The sequence below is a fragment of the Pseudophryne corroboree genome, chromosome 10 (genome assembly GCF_028390025.1).
Source record: "Pseudophryne corroboree isolate aPseCor3 chromosome 10, aPseCor3.hap2, whole genome shotgun sequence".
NCBI lineage: Eukaryota > Metazoa > Chordata > Amphibia > Anura > Myobatrachidae > Pseudophryne > Pseudophryne corroboree.
In genome coordinates, this window is record NC_086453.1 from 107,243,720 (window position 1) to 107,260,018 (window position 16,299).

Consider the following 16,299-nt stretch of genomic DNA (forward strand, 5'->3'; position numbering starts at 1 on the left):
AGCTCGTCTGGGCACAGTATCAAACTGAGGTCTGAAGGAGGGGCATAGAGGGAGGAGCCAGAGCACACCAGGAACTAAATTATTTCTTAAAGTGCCCATGTCTCCTGCGGAGCCCGTCTATCCCCATGGTCCTTACGGAGGCCCCAGCATCCTCTAGGACGTTAGAGAAAACAAAACTGGTGCTGTGGGTTGCGGGGAAGGGGGACAGTGGCGGCCACTCATTGCTCATGTTGCGCTGCTGACTAAGTGCCGCCCTCCAGCGGCCGGCGCTCCTAGGCAGCTGTTTAATGGTAGCGCCGGCCCTGGGTGCATGCCGTCACTGACGAGAAGCAAACTATATTGTTCAGTGTTTATGAACGATATCATTTGCAGGGGTGGGGGGGGGAGGGGGATCTTGCACTATGTCCCATCTGATGTGACATCAGCAAATGTGTACTCATTACTGACATTTAATGTCGACAGGTTTTTTTTTTAGTATGTCGACATAGGTTGACATGGACACCATATAAGATTTTGATTGTAGGTAAATTGACCGCATCCCCCCACATGACATTGTATATCACCACTATCCTCAGAGCTTACTAGGCACCATGTTATTTTGTATATTACCAGCCAAGAGGAAGCCCTGTCTCCGCCTCCTACTATAAAGGCGGATGGGATAACATTATTTTTATTTTGGTGACAACACAGGTGCAGGCATGCTGTGATACAGACACATTATTATCATTAGAACATTACTCGTCACGTTACCAACGTGCGTGTCCGCTCAGACTGCTCTATGGCGCCCTTTGTTCTCCCTCCCCCACCCCCACTCTCCATCCACACAGAATAGCGACACTCGCTCGGTTCAAGATATAGTCTCGCGATATGCGTACTCTGTCGGCGATTGGACGGACGGACGTCACTCACATGCTGAGGCGGGAGTAACCACAGCGGCCAGTACACTAGACCACGCCCACCGCTTCAGAGACAATAAGATACTAGTGACTCGACTCCGCCCTTGTGTTCCGGAAATAACCGAAGTGACGAGAAAGCCCCGCCTCCCTCTTCCGGACACAGTCGAAGCCTCGCTTAGCCCTACCCTCTTTTTCCGGAAACTGCCGAGGCTCCTAGGTAAGTGTGGAGCGGCTGCCTCGTCTTCCTCTCCAGGAGAACCAGCAGCAGAGGAGGCAGTGAGGGCGCTGCGCTCTCACACCGGCCGCACAGCTCTCCGCCATGTCCGAGTTCGACGAGTTCGAGCGGCAGCTGAACGAGAACAAGCAAGGTGAGTGGTGCCCGCTGCTAGCGGCGAGACAATGTGCGCGGCGGCTCAGGCCTGCTGCTGGGGCGGAGCTCCGGCCTAATCGCGGCCTGGGCCTCCTCCACGCGTCAGGCGCCGCTCTATGGCGGACTCGCAGCAGGGCCTGGTCTCCTCCATTACAGGCGGCCATAGGCATCTGTGTACTGGCCCCCGTGCAGCTGCTGGCGTTTCGGCTTCCCCTATATCTACCGTATATAGGCCGGCTCCCCTCACAGTGCATGCACGGGTCTGTAACTTTGCCCGGGAGATATATAGAAATAGATACAGATTATTTTATATATATATATATATATATATATATATATATATATATATATATATATATATATAATTTATTTTCTCACTAGCACGCACATGCCTGTTTTAAGCTTTGACGTCCCCCAAGCTTATGTACAAAATAACTGCTGTGAAGTAATTTCCTTAGATGGACTTCCGTGATTATTATTTTTAGGTATCAAACAAATAGACATCACACATTTGCAGCATGCATGATGTAGTGTGTATGAACAAGTCGGTATCCATGTTCTCTATGGTAGTGTGGATGTGCGTTGCCTCCTATCTGCAAGGCACAGGAAAGATGAATGTGGTATGAATGAAAGTGTCCCTACACTATGCCTCTGGGGAACAGCTAGTGCTTGCGTTTCCTATGGTCATGTTTTGCAGTCTGTTTTTAAGACTGACTTGCACAGGTGTTGCAGCAGAAGCTGCATTGGGAAGATTAGTTGGGATATGCACAGGACCTGGGGTGGGGGGGTAAGGTGTGTATTTATGAACATACTACCCACCTACCCTTTTTTTTGGTTTAATTTTTCCCTCGCTTGGCACGCGTTGCGCTGTGCGATCTGTGCTAGATCGCTCAGCACACATCTCTGGGACAGATCTCTCCGTGTGTACCTATATTAAGGGGGGTACACACCTAGAGATGTGTGCTGAGTGAAGGGGGGGGTGTCTCACACTTCACACAGTGCTGAATTGCGCAAACTGCTAGGTTGAACCTGCATGCATGTTCAATCTAGCATCGGCGATAGCGCTGCGCATCGCTATCGCTGGGGGTCATACACACAAGAGATCTGTGCTTAGTTTCTAAGCAGTCTAGTCAGCAGATCTCTCCGTGTATACCCCCTTTAAGCATTGGAGAGAGGACCAGACAATCTGGTCCGAACTACCGTGCTTGAAAAATGAAAGGAGCTGATTGACTGGTATTTTATCACTCTCCATAGCTTGGTATGTTGGGCTCTATATAATTTATTTATTTTCTAAATAAGAATATTTTCAGGCAGTACCAAAAATCTGTCATTTAAGGGGCATACACACAAGAACATTTTGCCTCAATCACGATAAAGATTTCCCTTGCAATGTCCCCAGCTGCAGAATCAAAGAGTATACACACTGAACCACATAGTGAATAATATCGTTCAGCGACGTCGCCCCTCCCATCCCTGAACATGAAGTCATGAAAGATATAGCCTAAATTGAACTTTATCTTCAGCTGATAAAGATAAACGATAACGACCCATGGGAGCGCGCATCTTTATCATGCATACACACTTGACGATATGCACGATAATATCCATTTTTATCTTCTCGTGTGTATGCCCCTTAAGTCACAATTCAGTAATGCCCTGACCCTGTGAGTTAACTAGGAGATAAGGTTTGGGGAATTCAATTGTTTTCCCCCGTGGCTGCCACTAGATGGCGCCCAGCGGAGCAATTCAACTGTTTCTCCGTCTAGGTGCGAATAGTCACGGGGGACATGTTTCCGCTTGCAGCCTCCTGAGGTGGTGAGCTGCAGTGTGTGGAAAGTCCATTGTTTGGGCATTTTTAACTTCATGCCCATTAGCCACTTTACATGGCTAAACCCAATCTATTTGGGAGCGATGTGTGCAGGGAAATCATCTAGCAATCTCCCTTTACGTTACATGAGATTGGGCACAAAAAAACAATTGAAATGCCCCCCTAGGAACAATATGTATCTGGCCACCAATTTGTAGCATTTGGCAATCAAAATAAACTGCCTCCTAATCAATGATCAAATGTGTAATTGGAAAATGTGCATAGGAAACAAATTATCAGATGAATTCAATTCCTCACGAAGGGCACTTCCATTTTGGCACAGCACATTGGGGGTGATTCAGTTCTGCTGTTTGGTGCGCAATCACCGCTGATGCCAACTTTTTTAGAGTTGCGAGCAGGAATGTGCTAAAAGTATCAGTGTAGGTGGCCAAATAGGATTTTTCACATTGCGGGCAGGTCTTTAGTTGGGGTTAGCCGCGCTGCGTGGCTAAAACCGTTGCTTATGGGTGCCCAGTCAGAGCAACAATTGATTTGCTCTGCCGATAAACAATTTGATTCAACCCCCCCATCCCCATTGCGTCTGCTGGTAACCTCAAATTTTCCCTCACATATCATGCAAGTGTACAGTGAAACTCGTGATGTCGAAACTTTTATGTAAATGGGTAATATGTGCGCAGCCAGGCATTACTGTAATGCCTGGTGGCACATCGCTTTTATTTGAATGTCCCTTCGTGGAAGATGCAGGAATCCTTTACAGACAATCATTTGAAGGTGTAATGGGCCCTACACATATAAAGATCCGCCACCGAGCTGCCCGACGGTGGATACGGGCGACCCGGCGACAGGGGGGGGGGTGAAGTTTCTTCACTGCATGCAACAAAGACCTTGTGGTCCTAGTGCTCAATTTTGAATTGCTGTGGGTATGCAAGCTCCGATACCCGCGGTATTCACTTAAAAAAAAAAAAAAAAAACAAGACAGGTTTTTCGGCGCTAAAAACCCAAAGGCAAAAGTAAAAACTCCTGGTGGCCTCCTCCATCTACCCACTGCTGAAGGGGGCTGCTGGGAGGGGAGGTGGCTGCTTTGAGATGTATTACTTGCTGCTGCTGCCTCCCAGTGGCACATACTTACACATGCTGCTGCAGGAGACCGTGTCCCGATGCTGGATGTAGAAGACTCTGCTTTGGAAGGTAAGTAATTACTGACTAAGTCACTCTGATTCCTATAAAGTGTTCATTTTCAATTAGAGGCTAAAAGATGAACATCTTCTAGCCTCTAATTGAAAAGGAAAACCCTGGGCAGGTTTTTTTTTTTTTTTTTTTGTTTCCTGCTCAATTGAGTTCTCACTAAAGCTGGCTGTACACCAGATCAACCTACATCCAACTAGTTGGCAGATTGGAATGAAAACTTTTTTGCTATATGGGATCAATTGGCAATTTGCTCCAAAATGCTGGAAAATACGAACATGGTTGTTTAGTCAGGCTGGTATTGTTTAGCTTATGTAGGGCAGTACGAATGGTGTAACGGGTAGCATTACTGCCTCACAGCACTGAGGTCATGGGTTTGAGTCCTACCATGGCCCTAACTGTGTGGAGTTTGTATTTCTCTAACGTCCTAGAGGATGCTGGGGTCCATTTAGTACCATGGGGTATAGACAGGTCCGCAGGAGCATCCTACACAAAATCCTCCTCCCACAAAGTCCTAAAATATGCTGGTAGGTTAATTGGCTCCAAACAAAAAACTCTAAAGTGAATGTGTCTGTGTATATGTGATAGGAAATATAGATTGTAAGCTCCACTGGGGCAGGGACCGATGTGATTGGCCAAATATTCTCTGTAAAGTGCTGCGGAATATGTGTGCGCTATATATAACTGGTAATAAATAAATGTACTGTGGTGCAAGGTGTGAAATATCGTAAAAATAAAAATCTTTTCTCTAACGTCCTAGTGGATGCTGGGGACTCCGTAAGGACCATGGGGAATAGACTGGCTCCGCTGGAGACATGGGCACTTTAAGAAAGAATTTGGATTCTGGTGTGCTCTGGCTCCTCCCTCTGTCCCTCCTCCAGACCTCAGTTTGAATCTGTGCCCGGACGAGCTGGGTGCTGTTTAGTGAGCTCTCCTGAGCTTGCTATAAGAAAGTATTTTGTTAGGTTTTTTTACTTTCAGGGAGCTCTGCTGGCAACAGACTCCCTGCATCGTGGGACAGAGGGGAGAGAAGCACCCCTACTCTCTGAAGCTAGGTCCTGCTTCTTAGGCTACTGGACACCATTAGCTCCAGAGAGATCGTACACAGGAGCTCACCCTCGTCGTCCGATCCCAGAGCCGCGCCGCCGTCCCCCTCGCAGAGCCGGAAGACAGAAGCCGGGTGAGTATGAGAAGCAAGAAGACTTCGAAATCGGCGGCAGAAGACTCCGTTCTTCACATGAGGTAACTCACAGCACTGCAGCTGTGCGCCATTGCTCCAAACACACCTCACATACTCCGGTCACTGTAAGGGTGCAGGGGGGGAGGGGGGTGCCCTGCCCTGCCCTGGGCAGCATATGGACCTCTGTTGGCAAAAGTACTCATATATATACAGTTGGGCACTGTATATATGCATGAGCCCCCGCCAAAAAGATATGTATTTTAGCGGGACAGAAGCCTGCCGTCGAGGGGGCGGGGCTTCTCCCTCAGCACTCACCAGCGCCATTTTTTCTCCACCGCTCCGCTGAGAAGAAGCTTCCCAGGCTCTCCCCTGCAGATCACGGTAGAAAAGGGTAAAAGGAGAGGGGGGGCACATAATTAGGCGCAAAAAACACAATATACAGTAGCTACTGGGTTAACATTAAGCTACTGTGTTATTCCTGGGTTATATAGCGCTGGGGTGTGTGCTGGCATACTCTCTCTGTCTCACCAAAGGGCCTTGTGGGGGGAACGGTCTTCAAAAAGGGCATTCCCTGTGTGTGTGGTGTCGGTACGCTTGTGTCGACATGTCTGATGAGGAAGGCTATGTGGAAGCAGAGCGGGAGCAAATGAATGTGGTGTCTCTGCCGTCGGCACCGACACCTGATTGGATGGATATGTGGAAGGTTTTAAATGATGATAATTCCTTGCATAAAAGGTTAGACAAAGCTGAAACCTCAGGACAGTCAGGGTCCCAACCCATGCCTGATCCTATGTCGCAGAGGCCGACAGGGTCTCAGAAGCGCCCACTATCCCAAATTATTGACACGGATACCGACATGGATTCTGACTCCAGTGTCGATTACGATGATGCAAAGTTACAGCCAAAATTGGCTAAATTCATCAGTTATGATTATAGCTATTAAGGATGTGTTGCACATCACAGAGGAAAACCCAGTCCCTGACAGGAGGGTTCATATGTATGGGGAAAAGAAGCCGCAGGTAACTTTTCCCCCCTCACACGAGCTCAATGAGTTACGTGAAAAGGCTTGGGAATCTCCAGATAAAAAACTGCAGATTTCCAAAAAGATTCTTATGGCGTATCCTTTCCCGCCAACGGACAGGTTACGCTGGGAATCCTCCCCTAGGGTGGACAAAGCTTTGACACGTTTATCCAAGAAGGTAGCCCTGCCGTCACAGGATACGGCTACCCTCAAAGATGCTGCGGATCGCAAACAGGAGGTTACCCTGAAGTCCATTTATACACATTCAGGTACCTTACTGAGGCCGGCAATCGCGTCGGCTTGGGTGTGTAGTGCTGTACCTTATCTGAGGAACTTGATACCTTAGACAAGGATACTATATTTATGACCTTGGGGCATATTAAAGACACTGTCCTTTATATGAGAGATGCTCAGAGAGACATTAGCCTGCTAGGACCTAGAATAAATGCTATGTCGATTTCTGCCAGAAGGGTCCTGTGGCCTCGGCAATGGACAGGTGATGCCGACTCAAAAAGGCACATGGATGTTTTACCTTACAAGGTTGAGGAATTGTTTGGGGAGGGTCTCTCGGACCTGGTCTCCACAGCTAGGCTGGGAAGACAAATTTTTTGCCATGTGTTTCCTCACAACCTAAGAGAGCACTGTATTACCAAATGCAGTCCTTTCGATCACAGAAAAACAAGAAAGTCTGAGGTGCGTCCTTTCTTGCCAGAGGCAGAGGAAAGAAGTTGCACAACACAGCTAGTTCCCAGGAACAGAAGTCCTCCCCGGCTTCCACTAAATCCACCGCATGACGCTGGGGCTCCACAGGCGGAGCTAGGCCCGGTGGGGGGCGTCTCCGAAATTTCAGCCACAAGTGGGTTCACTCACAGTTGGATCCCTGGGCAATAGATATTGTGTCTCAGGGATACAAGCTGGAATTCGAAGAGATGCCCCCGCACCGATACCTCATGTCGGCCCTGCCAGCTTTCCCCTTAGAGAGGGAAATGGTGTTAACTGCAATTCACAAATTGTATCTTCAACAGGTGGTGGTCAAGGTTCCCCTCCTTCAACAAGGAAAGGGTTATTATTCGACCATGTTTGTGGTACCGAAACCGGACGGTTCGGTCAGACCCATATTGAATTTAAAATCTCTGAACATGTACCTAAAAAGGTTCCAGTTCAAGATGGAATCGCTGAGAGCGGTCATTGCAAGCCTGGAAGGGGGGGATTATATGGTGTCTCCGGACATAAAGGATGCATACCTTCGTCTCCCCATTTATCCACCTCATCAGGCGTACCTCAGATTTGTGGTACAGGATTATTACCAATTTCAGACGTTGCCGTTTGGTCTCTCCACGGCTCCGAGAATATTTACCAAGGTAATGGCGGAAATGATGGTACTCCTGTGGAAGCAAGGGGTCACAATTATCCCATACTTGGACGATCTCCTCATAAAAGCGAGGTCAAGAGAGCAGTTGCTGATCAGCGTAGCACGTTCTCTGGAAGTGTTACGGCAACATGGCTGGATTCTGAATATTCCAAAGTCGCAGTTGGTTCCTATGACTCGTCTGCCTTTCGTGGGCATGATTCTGGACACAGGCCAGATAAGGGTTTATCTCCCGATAGAGAAGGTTCAGGAACTCATGACACTGGTCAGGGACCTATTAAAACCAAAACAGGTGTCAGTGCATCACTGCACTCGAGTCCTGGGAAAGATGGTGGCATCATACGAGGCAATTCCCTTCGGCAGGTTCCATGCAAGGACCTTTCAATGGGACTTACTGGACAAATGGTCCGGATCACATCTTCAGATGCATCGGTTAATCACCCTATCCCCCAGGGCCAGGGTGTCTCTCCTGTGGTGGCTGCAGAGTGCTCACCTTCTCGAGGGCCGCAGATTTGGCATTCGGGACTGGGTCCTGGTGACCACGGATGCAAGCCTCCGAGGGTGGGGAGCAGTCACACAGGGAAGAAATTTCCAAGGTCTGTGGTCGAATCAGGAGACTTGCCTTCACATCAACATCCTGGAACTAAGGGCCATTTACAACGCTCTACGTCAAGCAGAGACCCTGCTTCGCGGTCAACCAGTTCTGATTCAGTCAGACAACATAACTGCTGTGGCTCATGTAAACCGACAAGGCGGCACAAGGAGCAGGGTGGCGATGGCGGAAGCCACCAAAATTCTTTGCTGGGCGTAGAATCATGTAAGTGCACTGTCAGCAGTGTTCATCCCGGGGGTAGACAACTGGGAAGCAGACTTCCTCAGCAGGCACGACCTCCACCCGGGGGAGTAGGGACTTCATCAAGAAGTCTTTGCACAGGTTTCAAGTCGGTGGGAACTGCCACAGGTGGACATGATGGCATCCCGCCTCAACAGGAAACTACAGAGGTATTGCGCCAGGTCAGGAGACCCTCAGGCGATAGCTGTAGACGCCCTGGTGACACCGTGGGTGTTCAAATCGGTCTATGTTTTTCCTCCTCTTCCTCTCATACCCAAGGTGTTGAGAATCATAAGAAGAAGAGGAGTGAGAACAATACTCATTGTTCCGGATTGGCCAAGAAGGACTTGGTATCCAGATCTTTAAGAAATGCTCACAGAGGACCCGTGGCCTCTTCCTCTAAGACAGGACTTGTTGCAACAAGGGCCCTGTCTGTTCCAAGACTTACCGCGGCTGCGTTTGACAGCATGGCGGTTGAACGCCGGATCCTAGCGGAAAAAGGCATTCCGGATGAGGTCATTCCTACGCTGATAAAGGCTAGGAAGGACGTGACAGCTCAACGTTATCACCGTATATGGCGAAAATATGTTGCTTGGTGTGAGGCCAGGAATGCCCCTACGGAGGAATTCCAGCTGGGCCGTTTCCTTCACTTCCTACAGTCAGGAGTGACTTTGGGCCTAAAATTGGGTTCCATTAAGGTCCAGATTTCGGCCCTATCCATTTTCTTTCAAAAGGAGCTGGCTTCTCTACCTGAAGTTCAGACGTTTGTGAAGGGAGTGCTGCGTATTCAGCCCCCTTTTGTGCCCCCGGTGGCACCTTTGGAACTTAACGTGGTGTTGAGTTTCCTGAAATACCACTGGTTTGAACCACTCAAAACTGTGGAATTGAAATATCTCACGTGGAAGGTGGTCATGCTACTAGCATTGGCTTCGGCTAGGTGTGTGTCAGAATTAGCGGCTTTGTCACATAAAAGCCCCTATCTGATTTTCCATGCGGATAGAGCAGAATTGCGGACCCGTCCACAATTTCTGCCAAAAGTGGTTTCATCCTTTAATATAAACCAACCTATTGTGGTGCCTATGGCTACCACTGACTTGGAGGACTCTGAGTTACTTGATGTGGTCAGGGCTTTGAAGGTTTATGTAGCCAGAACGGCTAGGGTCAGGCAAACAGAATCTTTGTTTATCCTGTATGCTTCCAACAAGCTTGGTGCTCCTGCTTCAAAGCAAACTATTGCTCGCTGGATCTGTAACACGATTCAGCAGGCTCATTCTGCGGCTGGATTGCCGCTGCCAAAATCAGTTAAGGCCCATTCCACTAGGAAGGTGGGCTCTTCTTGGGCGGCTGCCCGAGGTGTCTCGGCATTACAGCTGTGCCGAGCGGCTACTTGGTCAGGTTCAAACACTTGCAAAGTCCTACAAGTTTGATACCCTGGCTGAAGAGGGCCTTGTGTTTGCTCATTCGGTGCTGCAGTCATCCGCACTCTCCCGCCCGTTTGGGAGCTTTGGTATAATCCCCATGGTCCTTAGATGACCCAGCATCCACTAGGACGTTGGAGAAAATAAGATTTTACTTACCGGTAAATCTATTTCTCGTAGTCCGTAGTGGATGCTGGGCGCCTGTCCCAAGTGCGGACTTCTTCTGCAATACTTGTATATAGTTATTGCTGAAATAAGGGCTATGTTATTGTTGCATCAGGGTTGAACTGATGCTCTGTTGTTGTTCATACTGTTGACTGGGTAAGTTTATCACAAGTTATACGGTGTGATTGGTGTGGCTGGTATGAGTCTTGCCCTGGATTTCCAAAATCCTTTCCTTGTACTGTCAGCTCTTCCGGGCACAGTTTCTCTAACTGAGGTCTGGAGGAGGGACATAGAGGGAGGAGCCAGAGCACACCAGAATCTAAATTCTTTCTTAAAGTGCCCATGTCTCCTGCGGAGCCCGTCTTTTCCCCATGGTCCTTACGGAGTCCCCAGCATCCACTACGGACTACGAGAAATAGATTTACTGGAAAGTAAAATCTTATTATTTTTATTGAGATTTTTAATTTTTTTTTTTTTTTAATTTAAGTTGGGTTTTTATAAAATGATCAAGTAAACTAACCAAGTAAAAACAATATGTAGTTCTCTTAAAATAATGTAACTTTAGTATATTTCATTTAAAATGATTTGAGTGTCCTCATGAATCATAGCATGGCATAGTAAACTACACACCTCACAAACTGCAAAAGGAAAGAAACAGCAATGAGAAGTTACAATATTTGGCAATTGCCTGATTTGTAAATCTGAATAAGCCTACACATTGGGTTTATTGAACTCCTTAAAAAGAAACACAAGTTTTGCAGCTTTGTCGGTACCCAATCGCTTTTCTGACTGCACCAAACCAAATGTTATTTGTACTGAAGGCAATGATGCTGCATCTGTTAGCGATTACTGTACTGCGACCGTGATATTTTCATTACCAGCTACAGTATATGCACCAATCTATTTGTGCTACTGTTGATACATCATGGTAAACGAGATCATTAATACCCTTTTCAGACAGAAATGTCTGAAAATCTCAGCTTTTACACAGCATTTGAGTTCAGGGTAGTTTTTGCAGGTCCCTGCCTGACTTCCCTTTCACACAGGGAAGTAAACTACTGGGTGAAGCAGTTCTACCTGGTAATTTGCAGATTAACACTGGTCCTCTTTCTGTGTGAAGGTGTTAACCTGGGTTGAAATTCCTGTGTCTCCAACCCTGAAATTCCTTGGTCGAAGTCCCAGGAATCTTAACCTGGTTTGACACCTTCACACAGAAAAAGGACCAGTGTTTATCGGCAAATTATCGGGTAAAACGTCTTAAACTGGTGATTTGACGTTCTGTGTATAAACGGGGTTGGTTTTGCTTGGAACTTTGGTAGAAGGGTACATGAGTCATGATTAAATTAGGTCAGCAAGCAATAGCCATAGATACAGACCTTTTATTTGTCGTGCAGCGAATGAAAGGTGAAAGGACTATGGTACATATTGCTCAGTATGCCAATCACCAGTAAAAGTTTGGTAAAAAAACAAACTAATTTTACATCCATGGTAAAACCATATGATATATATTGAATTCTTGAAACAAGACTGTCACTGTCGATTGCCAAATGTTTGTTAAATTAACTTTGATCTCCAGAATTTTTTTTTTAAACAATTTAAATAGTGACCAGATTGTGTTCCGATGGTACAATGTGTACACTGTTTATTGCACAAAATGAAAATATTGTATACAATTATCTTCAGGATGTGTGTATATGAAACTAATGAATTTTGAATATGTATTACCAGTTATTTTTATAGCACACACATATTCCGCAGCGCATTACAGAGAATGTTTGGCCATTCACAACAGTCCCTGCCCCAGTGGAGCGTACAATCTATGGGGCAGATGTATTAACCTGGAGAAGGCATAAGGAAGTGATAAACCAGTGATATGTGGAAGGTGATAAAGGCACCAGCCAATCGGCTCCAATATGTAATTAACAGTTAGGATCTGATTGGCTGATGCCTTTATCACATTGCACATATCACTGGTTTATCACTTCCTTATGCCTTCTCCAGGTTAATACATCTGCCCCTATATTCCCTACCATGTATACACTCACTCTATGGTTAATTTTTTTTTTTTTTTTGTTGGGAGCCAATTATCCTATCTGTATATTTTTGGATTTCGGGAGGTAAACCAGAGTACCCAGAAGAAACCCGCACAAGCACCAGGAGAATAACTCCAGAGTTAGGGCCACGGTGGGAATGGAAGTGCTGTGAGGCAGTAATACCGATTACACGGTCTGTGCTGGTCACTAACATTGTTTCATGCACAAAGTTATTAAAAATATTGTAGAAATTACATTCGGGCTGTGTGTATATGAAACCTAAATGCTTTGTGTGTTTAGATTTGGACCTATCCCCAAAATATCTGATTATGGTAAAACAGATCAGAAATAACTCTTGTCCTAAGCATTTGGATATGGAAGACTCAACCTGTACAAGCTGATGTCTAAATAAACATAGAAGTGTTGGTTGATCTCAAAATATTGGCAATGAAATCACTGCCATTGTACGTGTAGTACACTACGTCGTAAAGGATGCTGGGACTCCGTAAGGACCATGGGGATAGACGTGCGCCGCAGGAGACATGGGCACTTTTAAGAAAGACTTTGACTCTGGGTGTGTACTGGCTCCTCCCTCTATGCCCCTCCTCCAGACCTCAGTTTGATACTGTGCCCAGTGGAGACTGGGTGCTTTAGGGAGCTCTCCTGAGTTTCTTGTAAAAGAAAGTATTTTAGTTAGGTTTTTTATTTTCAGGGAGCATGCTGGCAACAGGCTCCCTGCATCGAGGGACTGAGTAGAGAGAAACAGACCCACTTCTCTGAGTTTCAGGGCTCTGTTTCTTAGGCTTCTGGACACCATTAGCTCCAGAGGGATCGGTACGCAGGTCTCACCCTCGCTGTCTGTCCCAGAGCCGCGCCGCCGTCCTCCTTGCAGAGCCGGAAGAGAGAAGCCGGGTGAGTATGTGAGGAAAAGACTTCAGAGGCGGCAGAAGACACCTTGATCTTCATAGAGGTAACGCACAGCAGTGAAGCTGTGCGCCATTGCTCCCATTCACCTCACACACATCGGTCACTGTAAGGGCGCAGGGGGCGCCCTGGGCAGCAATAAAAACCTGTGGCAAATACACATATATACATGTACAGCTGGGCACTGTACATGTATAAAAAGAGCCCCCGCCATGTTAAGAAATTTGAGCGGGACAGAACCTCGCGGCTTCTCCCTCAGCACTCACCAGTGCCATTTTTCTCCACAGCACCGCTGAGAGGAAGCTCCCCGGACTCTCCCCTGCTTGACACACGGTGAAAAAGGGTTTTAAAGTAGAGGGGGGAATAATTGGCGCATATACATGATACAAAAGCTCTACTGGGTAAACATTCTGTGATTTTTTTTTTTTCCTGGGTCATATAGCGCTGGGGTGTGTGCTGGCATACACTGTCTCTCCAAAGGGCCTGGTGGGGAACCTGTCTTCAGAAAAGAGCTTCCCTGTGTGTGGTGTCGGTACGCGTGTGTCGACATGTCTGAGGTTGAAGGCTCACCTGAGGAGGAGGGGGAGTGTATGAATATTAGGTCTCCGTCGGCAGCGCCGACACCTGACTGGATGGATATGTGGAATGTTTTAATTGCTAATGTTAATTTATTGCACAAGATTAGACAAAGCTAGAGCTAGGGTACAGTCAGGGAGTCAACCCATGTCTGTCCCAATGTCACCGGGACCTTCTTGATCTCAGAAGCGCCCACTATCCCAAATAGTAGACACAGATACCGACACGGATTCAGACTCCAGTGTCGACTACGATGATGCAAGATTGCAGCCAAGGGTGGCTAAATGTATTCGATATATGATTATCGCAATTAAAGATGTTTTGCATATCACTGATAGTGTTCACTCTAGGAGTGAAAAGGGGCAGGGCACCTGACTCCGGGGGCACGTCCGAAATGGGGGCGCTGCCACGCAAATTAGGGGGCGTGGCCACGCCTTTGTCATTTTAGGGGGCGGTGCGGCCCACAGACGCTACTATAGAGAGCGTCTGTGGCCGGCGACGTCACTGTTGGGGGCGTGCCCAGCAACTCCGTCGGTGATGGGCTTCCCCCAGCCCTCTCCCAATGCGTGAATGGATGCCGCGCGCATGCGCACGACATCTATACACGCCGGGAGGGCAAGGAGCGGGCGGCTGTTCTAGCTGGGCGCCGCAAAAGGGGCAGGGCGGGTTTTGCCTGTTAAAAAACGGGCAGGGCGCGGCGCCCTGCTAAAACAGCCTAGAGTGAACACTAACTGAGGATCCCCCTGTCCCTGACACGAGGGTGCACATGTATAAGGGAAAGAAACCGGAGGTCACCCTTCCCTCTTCACATGAGCTGAACGAATTATGCGAAAAAGCGTGGGAAACTCCAGACAAAACTGCAGATTCCCAAAAGGATTCTAATAGCATATCCTTTCCCGTCACAGGACAGAATACGGTGGGAATCCTTCCTTAGGATAGACGAAGCTTTGACACGCTTATCAAAAAAGATAGCGCTCCCATCCCAAGATGCGGCTACCCTCAAGGATCCTGATGACCGCAAGCAGGAGGTTTACCTTGAAGTCCATTTACACACATTCTGGTACGTTACTCAGACCGGCAATTGCGTCGGCCTGGGTTTGTAGTGCTGTAGCAGCATGGACAGATTCCTTATCAGCGGATATTGATACCCTTGATAAGGATACCATTTTAATGACCCTAGGGCATATAAAAGATGCTGTCTTATATATGAGGGATGCTCAAAGAGACATTAGTTTACTGGGTTCCAGAATAAACGCTATGTCTATTTCTGCTAGGCGAGTCTTATGGACCCGACAGTGGACGGGTGATGCCGACTCAAAGAGGCATATGGAGTTTTTGCCTTACAAGGGTGAGGAATTGTTTGGAGAGGGCCTCTCGGACCTCGTCTCAACAGCTACGGCAGGTTAATCGATTTTTTGCCTTATATTCCCTCACAATCTAGGAAAGCGCCTCATTATCAAATGCAGTCCTTTCGTTCAAATAAAAGCAAAAGAGTACGTGGATCGTCCTTTCTTGCCAGGGGTAAGGGCAGAGGAAAAAAACTGCACAACACAGATAGTTCCCAGGAACAGAAGTCCTCCCCGGCCTCTGCAAAATCCACCGCATGATGCTGGGGCTCCCCTGAGGGAGTCCGCTCCAGTGGGGGCACGTCTTCGACTTTTCAGCCACATCTGGGTTCACTCACAGGTGGATCCCTGGGCAATAGAAATTGTTTCCCAGGGATACAAGCTGGAATTCGAAGAGGTGCATCCTCACCGGTTTTTCAAATCTGCGCTACCAACTTCTCCCCTGGAAAGGGAGATAGTGTTACATGCGATTCACAAATTGTCTTAAACAAGTGGTGGCCGAGGTTCCCCTACTTCAGAGAAGGAAGGGGTACTACTCAACCCTGTTTGTGGTCCCGAAACTGGACGGTTCGGTCAGACCCATTTTGAATTTAAAATCCCTGAACCTTTACTTAAAACGGTTCAAGTTCAAGATGGAATCGCTCAGAGCGGTCAACGCCAACCTGGAAGGTTTTTTTTTTATGGTATCTCTGGACATAAAGGATGCATACCTGCATGTTCCCATATATCCTCATCAGGCGTACCTGAGATTTGCGGTATAGGATTGTCATTACCAATTTCAGACGTTGCTGTTTGGGCTTTCCACGGCCCCGAGAATTTTCACCAAGGTAATGGCGGAATTGATGGTGCTCCTGCGCAAGCAGGGTGTCACAATTATCCCGTACTTGGACGATCTCCTCATAAAAGCGAGATCACGGGGGAAGTTACTGAACAGCGTATTCCTTTCACTGAAGGTGTTACAGCGACACGGCTGGATTCTCAATATTCCAAAGTCGCAGCTGAATCCTACGACTCGTCTGACCTTCTTGGGCATGGTTCTGGACACAGACCAGAAAAGGGTTTTTCTTCAGATAGAAAAAGCGCAGGAACTCATGACTCTAGTCAAGAACCTGTTGAAGCCGAAACAAGTGTCAGTACATCATTGCACTCAAGTCCT

At 47.5% G+C, this 16,299-nt stretch overlaps 1 protein-coding gene across 2 annotated transcripts in view; it reads left to right on the forward strand.

Annotated features, from left to right (window-relative positions):
- Window positions 1-981: 981 nt before the first annotated feature.
- Window positions 982-16,299, forward strand: part of U2AF2 (U2 small nuclear RNA auxiliary factor 2) — a 32,765-nt gene continuing 17,447 nt past the window's right edge. The window contains exon 1 of one of the 2 annotated variants that reach the window (XM_063942720.1): window positions 982-1,264. In XM_063942720.1, the coding sequence (XP_063798790.1) occupies window positions 1,216-1,264 (49 nt within the window). In that variant the 5' untranslated portion in view covers window positions 982-1,215. The remainder of the gene's footprint in view (window positions 1,265-16,299) is intronic. The other variant, XM_063942719.1, reaches the window with a different exon arrangement.